General features: G+C 41.4%; 1 protein-coding gene across 3 annotated transcripts in view; it reads right to left on the bottom strand.

Moving 5' to 3' along the window:
- LOC108704801 (6-phosphofructo-2-kinase/fructose-2,6-bisphosphatase) overlaps positions 1-12,220 on the bottom strand; it is a 32,628-nt gene extending 20,408 nt beyond the window's left edge. Inside the window, exon 1 of one of the 3 annotated variants that reach the window (XM_041573219.1) lies at positions 11,507-12,220. In XM_041573219.1, coding sequence (XP_041429153.1) covers positions 11,507-11,555 — 49 coding nt within the window. In that variant the 5' untranslated portion in view covers positions 11,556-12,220. Of the gene's footprint in view, positions 1-1,469; positions 1,785-11,506 lie in introns of those variants that run through there. The other 2 variants (XM_041573220.1, XM_041573218.1) reach the window with 2 other exon arrangements.
- Between the last annotated feature and the right edge of the window lie 145 nt (positions 12,221-12,365).

Raw genomic sequence — 12,365 nt, forward strand, 5'->3', positions numbered from 1 at the left:
AATCTCCGTCCTGTGCATCTGACTCTTAGATTTCTAGGATTTAAGCCCTTGTCCCCATCTTACCTTATGACACAGTTATCTAGGACACGAGTGCCCATCTTTTACTAATGTAATCTACTTTTGGTCATAATTTCCCATTATGATCTACATCCATAAAAGCCTTGTTAGCATTCTACTGCATGGAAAATATTACTTAAATATCGATTTATACCTTTGATTTATGTGAAAATGAATATTTAACAAACTATTTCTTATGTAACCTTAACATAATAAATATCTGAATGAAAAGAATGAAACAGGAGGTTGATTTAGTCAAGCTGTTTGTTGACAGTTTCTTGAGATCTACTGATCACCAGCTAAAGGTTTACTGGTATATCCTGATCTACCTTTTGGGCACCCGTAATCTAGGACCTCTGTCCTAGATATACCTAACTTTGTCATAAGGTAAGATGGGGACAAGGGCTTTAAATAATTCTTAAGCCCCAAATCTCAATTACCGCCTTAGGTAGAACCATGTCACATTTCGGGGGCCCTATGCTGCACAGACTGTGACAGCTTGCTCATCAACGATGCTGCCAGTACTAGGTCCAAGCCATTTATGTCTGGACTACAGTTCCCAGTATGCCACTGTCAACACTGAAGTGCTGGGAATTGTAGTGCAACAGCAGCAAGAAGGGTGCCAGCGTCCTACAAGTGATCGTTTTATAAGCCCATTATACAGATTGGGGGAAAACGTCCCAAAATGCAGGAAAGCTGCACAAGGTTAAAGGGATACTGTCATGGGAAAAAATTTTTTTTTCAAAATGAATCAGTTAATAGTGCTGCTCCAGCAGAATTCTGCACTGAAATCCATTTCTCAAAAGAGCAAACAGATTTTTTTATATTCAATTTTGAAATCTGACATGGGGCTAGACATTTTGTCAATTTCCCAGCTGCCCCATGTCATGTGACTTGTGCTCTGATAAACTTCAATCACTCTTTACTGCTGTACTGCAAGTTGGAGTGATTATCACCCCCTCCCTTTTCCCCCCAGCAGCCAAACAAAAGAACAATGGGAAGGTAACCAGATAACAGCTCCCTAACACAAGATAACAGCTGCCTGGTAGATCTAAGAACAACACTCAATCGTAAAAACCCATGTCCCACTGAGACTCCTTCAGTTACATTGAGAAGGAGAAACAGCAGCCTGCCAAAAAGCATTACTCTCCTGAAGTGCAGGCACAAGTCACATGACATGGGGCAGCTGGGAAATTGACAAAATGTCTAGCCCCGTGTCAGATTTAAAAATTGAATATAAAAAAATCTGTTTGCTCTTTGAGAAATGGATTTCAGTGCAGAATTCTGCTGGAGCAGCACTATTAACTGATTCATTTTGAAAAAATTTTTTTTTCCCATGACAGTATCCCTTTAATATAAAAGTAGTAGCAGTAGTAAGAGTAGTAATAGAGTGTATCCCTGCAGGCACTCACATCCTCTCCTCTGCTGGAGCCTTTCGCACTGATGGGGGATCCATATTTTTTGCAGCCGAGTCTGTTTGAGCTCTCGCAGTATCTCAGCCATGTGCTGCTGGGGAGTCCTGGGCACTTGTGCTTCGCCTGCTGTTGCCCGCTGGGGGTTGGCATAAGCCCTGTCCTCGCTCTGCATGGTCACGGCTGACCTGTGGCACTTTTTATTTTCTTCTGCCCTGCCTGTCAGCTGATCCGGACCGTGCTTTGTGTGTGGATGAGCTCGTGGGTTAGTAAGGGGCAGGCGCAGGGCCAGATGCTTCTGACTTCTATGAGATTAGGAAGAGTTCCCCTTTCCTCCCCCCTCCTGCACTAGGAAAGGAGCCAGAATGGGAGGGATTTAAAGCCCCACAGTGAGGCAGAAAAGCAAACAAGTTAGTCTGCAGCAGCATGCAGCCTAACAACATGGGCTGTGTAGATTGCAAGCTCTGCAGGACAGGATTGCTTTTAGATGTGGCAGAGCAACACAGACTTTGCTGGAAGTTTTAGTTCAACAAGAGCACAGTGCTATAAGACTTAGTGATGCACCGAATCCACTATTTTGGATTCAGCTGAACCACAGAATCCATCTCAAAAGATTCGGGCGAATCCAAATTAGGAGAGGGAAAATATTTTTTACTTCCTTGTTTTGTGACAAAAAGGTCATGCGTTTCCCCTCCCCGCCCCTAATCTGCATATGCAAATTAGGATTCGGTTCGGCCGGGCAGAAGGATTTGGCAGACTCCAAATCCTGCTGAAAAAGGCCGAATCCTGGCCGAATCCCGGATTTGGTGCATCCCTAGTAAGACTTGAAGCTTCGAATAACAAGCATTACATCTGCCTGCAGTACAAGTATGGGATCTGATATCCTGAAACCCATTATACAGAAAGCAATAAATTATGAAAAGGCCGCCTGCCATACTCTCTATTTTATACAAATAATCCCAAAATGTTTAAAAATGATTCCCCCTTTCTCTGTAATAATAAAACAGTAGCTTGTACTTGATCCAAACTACGATATAATTAATCCTTATTTGTGGCAAAAGCACCCTAGTGGGTTTATCTATTGTTTACATGATTTTCGAAAAGAGTAAGGGTAATTCCACACTGGGCGTTTTTGGGAGATTTGGTCGCCTGGCAACTAATCACCTCGTCCTCGTCCCTGACTCTGCCCCGGCTTAAAATGAAAGAACGCCGGCGCTAATCACATGCGGCGGTTCGTTTTCCGAAGTCGCCTGAAGTAAACTTGGGCGACTTCGGAAAACGAATCACCGCGTGTGATTAGCGCCGTAGATTTTTCATTTTAAGCCAGCGCAGAGTCAGGGAAGGCGCTTGGGGAGATTGGTTGCCGCAAAAACGAGGCGATTAGTCGCAAGGCAACCAAATCTCCCCAAAACGCCCAGTGTGGCCTGACCCTTAAAGGGATTGTCAACCCAGAAATTTATTTTCTGCCTTAGAATAAAACATAATTCTAAGCAATTTTGCATTTTGTGTGTCTCTTTCTATTCTGCCCTGAATAACAGCTGATTAACAGACCTGTCTTTGCTACATTTTTTGCAACATTTGTTTAATAAGTAACAACCAGGAGTTAAAGGGCACCTGTTGGGTAAAAATGTTATCCCCAACCAAAGGTGCGGGCTTATAGAGCCCGTATTCCATTGGGGATAACAGTAGTCTTTTTTTTTTTTTAAATGCACCCCACCAGTGCTAGGCTACCCACAGCGGGAGGGAGCTCCTGGTGCGAACAGCTATTTCCGGTCACTCGCTGGTGCCCTTTAAGCAAATGGATATTTTTCTTTTTTGTTGTATGAACCAGCACTAAATAAGCTTGGGGATAGAAAGAAATAAAGTATATAGTGTTACAATACACCCATTCCGTGAGGTTAAACTTATTGGGGGAACTGTTTGGTTCCCTTCACCTCAGGGTTAGCTTGTCCTTTAACTAATTCTTTAAAAATGGTGTAACCTTCTATGGGGTAAGGGTTCTTACAGACAAGCGTTTTTTGCTGCATTCCGGTTTCATGCGTTCAGCCGCAGGGGAGCGCAGGAGTAGACACACTGAATTCTTTTCAATGTGGCTGTACTCACACAAACGCATGTAAGAGAAGAACGCAGGTTGGGATGCAGCATGTTGCATTTTTCCTGCGTTCGGTGCTTACATGCGTCTCTGTACAGCCCCATTGAAAAGATTTAAGTGCGTCTACTCCCCTGCGGTTGAACGCATGAAACCGGAACTAAGTGGAGCGCAGCCTTCCTATATATATTTATAATTTGTCCCTATTAATAACATTGGGATCAGCCATAATTTTTACCGGCCAGATGGCAACCCTAGCTGGTAGCCCAGACACAGACCCTACTAAAGAGAGCTCAGGCAACAGTACAGGGTTAACAGCATTTACGCACGTTGTGCCTAATGCGTTCCTCTATCATCCTGCGTATTGATTGGCTGGCAGAATTCATTATGGTGTAAGTGTGATTGCGATCAATAACATTTGCTCAGACAAGAACCAAACGCATTTGTTAGAGGATGCATCTAAAATAACCATCATGAATAAACTTAAAAATAAATCCGTATAAACGGCACTTAGTGATGTCACATGACTCACTAAATCATCCTATAAAATATAAGGATATGAAATGTCACTTTGAAGTTCTATGACATAAAAAGGCCGTATATAATGGTGACTTCTCATATCCCATTATTATTCCCTATAGCACTTAAGGTGCACATTCAGATTAAACAATTCATTTTAAAAGACAAGAGGTCAGTGCAAGCGTCCCATCACTGGGGTGTGCCAACACAGAGAATCACCCACTGACCCAAAGTTACTCCGCAGGTTACCAAACCTTTACACACAACTTGTTCCTGGTGCCTCAGCAGTTTTTAACATGTTTCTTGCACAACAGACTGCAGGTGAATTAAGTGCACAGTATGAAAGGGAGATGTGTATCATTCCCAAATGTCTATCGGGGGAACAGCTGGGAGCAATGTCTAGGCTTGGTCCCAGTGAGGAGGGTCAGATGGTCCCTATACCTACTCCTAGTGCCCCATATAACTCCTCCTTACACCTGCTCATAGTGCCCCATATAAACCCTCCTTACGCCTACTCCTAGTGCCCCATATAGCCCCTCACTATACCTACTCCTAGTGCCCCATATAAACCCTCCTTATACCAACTCCTAGTGCCCCATATAACCCCTCCCTATACCTACTCCTAGTGCCCCATATAACCCCTCCCTATACCTACTCCTAGTGCCCCATATAACCCCTCCCTATACCTACTCCTAGTGGCCCATATAAACCCTCCCTATACCTACTCCTAGTGCACCATATAAACCCTCCCTATACCTACTCCTAGTGCCCCATATAAACCCTCCCTATACCTACTCCTAGTGCACCATATAAAACCCTCCCTATACCTACTCCTAGTGCACCATATAAACCCTCCCTATACCTACTCCTAGTGCCCCTGATATAAACCCTCCCTATAGCTACTCCTTCACAAAACTCATCCCTATTCCTTTTCCTATTGTCCAACATAACAACTCCCAATAATGTATAACTTTGCCTCTAACTATTCCTGCTGCTCAATATAACCATCTCTATAACCCCTCACATAACCCATTCCTATACCTCATCCTATTGCTCCATATAACCCTCTGTATACTACTCTTATTGCTCCATATAACCCTCTGTATACTACTCTTATTGCTCCATATAACCCTCTGTATACTACTCCTATTGCTCCATATAACCCTCTGTATAATACTCATATTGCTCCATATAACCCTCTGTATACTACTCCTATTGCTCCATATAACATTCTGTTTACTACTCCTATTGCTCCATATAACCTTCTGTATACTACTCTTATTGCTCCAAATAGCTCTTTCTACTGCTCAACATCCCCCATTGCTCTTGTGTTGTAACTGAAACACTGTCTATCACTTTGCACCCCTTCAATGAATCCTATGTAAAAAAAAACAAATGAAGTAAACTGGCTCAGACAATTTCATTTTGCAGTTGTCTAGCGCTCATATCAGATTTTTGGCTCAGCAGCTCTGTCGCTCTGCATATTGATCTCTGCACCCCTTCTGGATTCTAGCGCTGTGCTGATAGCTGCGGGTGCTGCAGGACTGCTCTCCAAACATCAGAAAATGACCTGACAAAATCGTAAAAGTGCTCAGAAGAGGACACTGAGCCAGTTTACTTTAACTGTATTGTTTCACTTATCCTCTAATAAAGGGCTGCCTAAGTGCCTTGCACATGCTCCATAGTAATCCTAGAGTAACTTTACACTTTGCTCAACTCTGACCTACAAGGATTTTGTAGGGACAAACAAGTTTTATGAGCAGATGAGGTGAGACAGCAGTAAACACAAGAGACATCCTAGTTTTGCATTTCTGCCTTTCTTTGTGTTTATATTGCCCTAGAACAGGGTAATCTTTAGAAGCCTTAAATTCACACTTAGTAGGAGGTAGACCAACACAATTTGCAGTTGGTCTTCATTTTTTTGTTCAGCAGCTATTTGTTTGGTTGCTCAGGTGTTATTTACTCTAGCAACTAGCAATGTCTTGACTGAGAGACTGGGCTATGAATAGGACATGAATAGAAGATTTAAAGTAACAAAAAAAATAAAATTGAAGCCTTATTGAGTAATACTTTTTAGTTGTCGGGGTCAGTGACCCCCATTTGAAATCTGGAATGAGGAAAAAGGGGAAGGCAAATATTTCAACAATTCTATAAATAATGAAGACCAGTGGTAAAGTTGCTAAGAACAGGATATTATATAGCACGCTAAAAGTTAACTTAAAGGCCAACAACCCCTTTAATTTAACCCCTTACAGCATGTACAACAGTTAAGGGCAGAGATACACGCTCAGATTCAGGGAGATTAGTCGCCCAGCAACAAATCTCTTCTACGGGGCAACTAATCTCCCTGAACTGCCTCCCGCCGGCTACAATTTAAATCACCAGCATAATCGCAATCGGTGCGCTTTGTTTTCCAAAGTTGCCTCACGAGAAAACTTCGGGCGACTTCGGAAAACAAATCGCTCCGAGTGCCATCCCACCGGCAGGAGGAACTTTGGGAAAATTAGTCGATTTATTGCCGGGCGACCAAATCTCCCCGAATCTGAGCGTGTCTCTGCCCTTAAGCTTTTCACTACCCGTAATACTACAGCTGTATTCTGATTGGCGCTTGATGCACACACCCTCTTCAGGCGCCAAATAGAATACTCCGCGGATTGATGCTATCCTGTGAAAAACATTAGACTGAAAATAAATAAATAAGCAAAGAAGAGAAAAAATATTATTTTTCTTCAACTTAAATCTGGCCCAGAATATCACCTACAAATGTTTTCAGGTCTATGTCTCCCTCTAGTGGTAGAAATGTTGTGCCTGTTACTGTTGATTTGGACAGCGATTGTATTTTTATGCGTTTCTTGCTAAAAATGCAATGTTTTATACACTGAACTTATTGCACAGGTTGGTTTGTAATATAAGCTGATGCTACAGGGATGATTATTAAATGCTGATGCTAATTGCACTGGTTTCTGTGCTGCCATGTAGTAATTATCTGTATTAATTACTAATCAGCCTTATATTGTGACGTTTCTATTCTATGTGTACTGTATATTGTGAGTGGGTCCCTAAGCTCAGTAAATGACAGCAGCACAGAGCATGTGCAGTGAATCAGCAGAAAAGAAGATGGGGAGCTACTGGGGCATCTTTGGAGACACAGATCTTTACTGCTAAAGGGCTGTGGTTGCCTGGGGCTTATACAGAAGCACAAAACATAATGTACAACATTTCTAGCTGCTTCTTTGGTTAAGCTTTACTTGTCCTTTAAAGGGGAGCTGTTATGTTATTATCTATAGAGGAAAGGAAAGAATCTGTGGGCAAATATACAGGAAAGGAATGTTCAGCTCAAATACTCTATTGTCTATTCTGATGAACCCTACTTACAGTATGTTCTTCCTTTTAAACTCACCAAGTATCTGTCATATCTTGCCTATTAAATGTAAGCCCCATGTCACCCGTATGAGTTATTTCGCTTTTTATTCAGCAGCTGTCCGGTTTGCAATTTCAACAATCTGGTTGCTAGGGTCCAAATTCCCCTAGCAACCATGCATTGATTTAAATAATCGACTGGAATATGAATAGGAGAGGCCTGAATAGAAAGTTGAGTAATAAAAAGCAACAATAACAATACATTTGTAGCCTTACAGAGCATTTGTTTTATAGAAGGGGACCCTTGTTTGAAAGCTGGAAAATCAGAAGAAGGCAAATAATTAAAAAAAACTATAACCAATGAAGACTAATTGAAAAGTTGCTTAGAAAAGACTGTTCTATAACATACTAAAAGTTAACTTAAAGGTGAACCACCCCTTTAAATCATCTCAATCAAATTACAGGTATCCAGAATGCTCAGGACCTGGGGGTTTTCTGGACAACGGATCTTTCTCTAATTTGGATCTTCACACCTTAAGTCTACTAGAAAATCATGTAAACATTAAATAAACCCAATAGGCTGGTTTTGCTTCCAATAAGGATTAATTACATCTTAGTTGGGATCCAGTACAAGCGACTGTTTTATTATTACACAGAACAAGGAAGTCGTTTTTTAAAATTTGGATTCTTTGGATAAAGTGGAGTTTATGGGAGACGGCCTTTCCGTAATTTGGAGCTTTCTGGATAACAGGTCTCCGGATAACCTGCACTAAAGGTTAACTCAGGTGAACGACCACTTAAATTCAGCAAGAAATCACTTCTGAGCGTTTCCGACCCCTGGAGCCATGTTTATTCAAGAGCTTCCTAATCCGACAGTAAACAAACTAATCCATCAGCAAAGCCAATGCTTCCTTTCCAATGCTCTCCCTTGATCTGATATTGTTTCTCTGGAGAAATCCCCTTGAGAAAGGCTTATTGTTAAAAAGTCGGGGTGATTCTCATTTTTGGCCAGTGTATCCGCTTCTTGTACTGTAAACTTTTAATGGTTTGTACCGATATGCATTATTTGTATCTGAATTATCACTATGTTATTGAATCTTAATATAAAGAAATATTTGCCTTTGTAACATATTACATATTATTTGCCTTTGATATTTTTTGGGGTTTTCTGGATAACAGATCTTTCTGTAATTTGGATCTTCCTCCCATAACTCTAGTAAAAAAACATGTAAATCCAAGAGGCTGGTTTTGCTTCCAATAAGGATTAATTATATCTTAGTTGGGATCAAGTACAAGGCACAGGTATGGGACCTGTTATCCAGAATTCTCGGGACCTGGGGTTTTTAGGATAATAGATCTTTCTGTCATTTTTAATACTAGAAAATCATATAAACATTAAATAAACCCAATAGGCTGGTTTTGCTTCCAATAAGGATTAATTATATCTTAGTTGGGATCAAGTACAAGCTACTGTTTTATTATTACAGCGTAAAATGAAGTCATTTATAAAAATTTTAATTATTTGGATAAAATGGAGTCTATGGGGAAATGGTCTTTCTGTAATTTCGGAGCTTTCCGGATAATGGGTTTCCAGATAACGGATCCCATACATGGCGTTACTCTGCTTTTATTATTTAAAAATCCTTTAGATGTCAATTATTTAAACCGATACGAAATCTAAACGTATAGGGGGTTGGTGAATCCTAAAGCCGGCTATAATGAAAAGTCGCCTGCGGCATGGCACACGCGGCGCTTCATATTCCGAAGTCGGCCGAAGTTTCCTCGTGAGGCAACTTTGCCATGCCGCCGGCGACTTTTCATTATAGCCGGTGCAACACAGGGGGAAGGCGTTCGGGGAGATTAGTCACCCCCAAAGAAGAGGCGATTAGTCGCCAGGCCACTAAATCTCCACGAATCGCCAGGTGTGCCCTTACCCTTAGCCTGCTGCTGGGCTCATACCTATTGTCTTGCTCTTCTTTCTACTACAATCTCAAGAGGTAGTGGATTAGTGGTTTTGTAGATTACAATCGTCTTTTACAATCTTAGGGTTTATTTTAAAAATTGAGACCACAGTCCCGGTTACTCTGCCTCCTCCATCTTTGTGGGATAGAAATTACTAGGCGGTAGAAAGTGGGACAACTCCACCTACTATTTTTTAATTTTTCCTACTTTATGAAATCGAGCAGTTGTTTTTTTTATCCGATTTAATCAATGGTCACTATAAATTAATTATACCATCAACTGGGAAAAATGTATTAATTACGATTTATTAGCGCTGCACTTTATATCACTAATGTTCTATTAAGTAATAACCGATTTTTAATGATGGTTTATTAAGTCCTCCACAGTGTTGTAATTAATGAATTCATTTGTATTTATTGATTTGAGGAACCTTGCTTGCACATTAACTTTAGGAGGATAGAACCCATTTAGGGGACCTTTTAACTCATTGTTAATTATTATGGGATTTTTCGATCAATTTTTTAAGTAATTCATTGGGATCAATTGATTCTAAATTTATTGCACTGCACTTATAGAATAATTAATGTATAAAGTGATTGGTACTGTTATTTATTGGCGGTTTTATTGGGTTTCCATACATATATTTACTGAGCCCTAACCTGTTGATAAAGGTATATCAACAATAGGGATGCACCCAATCCACTATTTTGGATTCGGCCAAATCCCCGAATCCTTCCCGAAAGATTCGGCCGAATACCGAACCCTAATTTGCATATGCAAATTAGGAGTGGGAAGGGGAAAACATTTTTTACTTCCTTGTTTTGTGCCAAAAAGTCATGCAATTTCCCTCCCCGCCCCTAATTTGCATATGCAAATTAGGATTCAGTTTCGGCCGGGCAGAAGGATTCGGCCGAATCCGAATCCTGCTGAAAAAGTCCGAATCCCGAACCGAATCCTGGATTCGGTGCATCCATAATTAACAACCTAGTTTAGTGATCTGTTTGAGTTAATTGGATTTAGCTGGGTACTTTTTTCTTCTTCTTAACATTGTGGATCCCATACATTTATAACAAAAATAAGTTTTTGCTACCTTATGGGGGTGCTGCTGGGCTTTTCGCACCTTGATGCTCTATATGTATTTCACATTAGTGTGCCCTCCATTAATTTATATTATTGTTTCACTGGAAGACCATCGCTGTGTCCATCAAGAACAAGGGGGGAATAAGCACAAATACAGGTATAGGACCTGTTATGCAGAATGCTCAGGACCTGGGGTTTTCCAGATTACGGATAAATTGTCTACTAGAAAATCATGTAAACATGAATTAAACCCAAAAGACTGTTTTTGCTTCCAATAAGGATTAATTGTATCTTAGTTGGGATAAAATACAAAGTACAGGTATGGGATCCTTTATCCGGAAACCTGTTGTCCAGAAAGTTCCAAATTACAGAAAGGCTGTCTCCCATAGACTCCATTTTATCCAAATAATCCAATTTTTTCAAAATGATTTCCTTTTTCTCTGTAATAATAAAACAGTAGCTTGTACTTGATCCCACCTAAGATATATTTAATCCTTATTGGAGGCAAAACCAGCTTATTGGATTTATTTAATGTTTACATCATTTTTGTAACAGAAATATCCATTATCTAGAAAAACCCTGGATAACAGGTCCCGTACCTGTATCCTTTTATTACTACAGAGAAAAAGTTTTTTTTTTTAAATATTGGATTATTTGGATAAAATGCAGTCTAAGGGCAGGAGCCTTTCTGTACGGTAATTTGGAGCTTTCTGGATAACGGGTTTCCGGAGAACAGATCCCATTCCTGTAACAATACACAGCAAATCACGCACACATTGGAGCGGTGTAGCGTCAGTAACAAATTCCATTCTCAGGTCATGGTGTATCTGTAGAAATAAGTCAAATCAACTGGACACAACAACTGGACAATATATTTTAGACCCACACAAAAAAACGTTGCAGTTCAGAGTGAAGAACATGGCAGATCTGCGCTTATTAATTGTGTCCTATTCCCTGAAATTAAAGGAGGCCCTAACATTGATGTTGCTGTGGGGCTTGTAACTTTCATTTGCCCCGTCTCACTCACCTGGGATCTTAGCAGGCTTATCTTCCTTCATCCTGTTGTTTCTTTGCATTATCCTCTTTGTACCCTGGGACCGGAACAGGCAGCAGCAGAACCCTCGGTGGCCAGGTACATATGAAGGGTCGAGCTCTGCCAGGCTGGAATAAAAATAAAACCTGCGCCCGCTGCCCTTTATGTCTTATTGACGGCAGCTTAATATATTTCTTCGGCACCTGCTGTTCTTGCTCCACACTCATTAATCCTCTGGCAGCTAACAGGAGAGCGGCATGTATCCCTGGCCCACCCCAAGCTGATCTGACCTATGGTGAGACATGCTGGGAATCTCCGGCTGCTGCTGCACGGCTGCAATCGGACACCCCTCAGGCTCATGGGTGGGTGACAAAGCAACACCCAGTGCTACTCATTGCTCCTGGAGCAGCTCAGGGCTTATTCCTTGTGTGTGGATTAAGGATCAAGTTGGAGGTGGTTCTATACTACTCCTGCCAGTCTGTAATATACCCACAGCCTGAAAAACCTCTGCACTCCCCTCTCTGACCTTGGGAGAAGCCATTTGTCACCGGCACTAAACAATAAGTGATTTACGCTAGAGTGTGGCAGCTGTATTAACCCGTCAGTGCCCGGGGGCCGAAAGCTGCTGTCAGCCATGGGCTGCACATGAGCCATATGTATAATTGTGTGTTGTTTCCAGTAGGGATGCACCAAATCCACTATTTTGGAATCGGCCGAACCCCCGAATCCTTGGCTAAAGATTTGGCAGAATACGGAACCAAATCCTAATTTGCATATGCAAATTAAGAAGGCCTGGATTTCTGGAGAGGCCACCTAGGCTAGGGCCTAGGGTGGCAGGATTTTAAGGGGGCTG

Source organism: Xenopus laevis, chromosome 8L (assembly GCF_017654675.1).
Source record: "Xenopus laevis strain J_2021 chromosome 8L, Xenopus_laevis_v10.1, whole genome shotgun sequence".
Lineage (NCBI taxonomy): Eukaryota > Metazoa > Chordata > Amphibia > Anura > Pipidae > Xenopus > Xenopus laevis.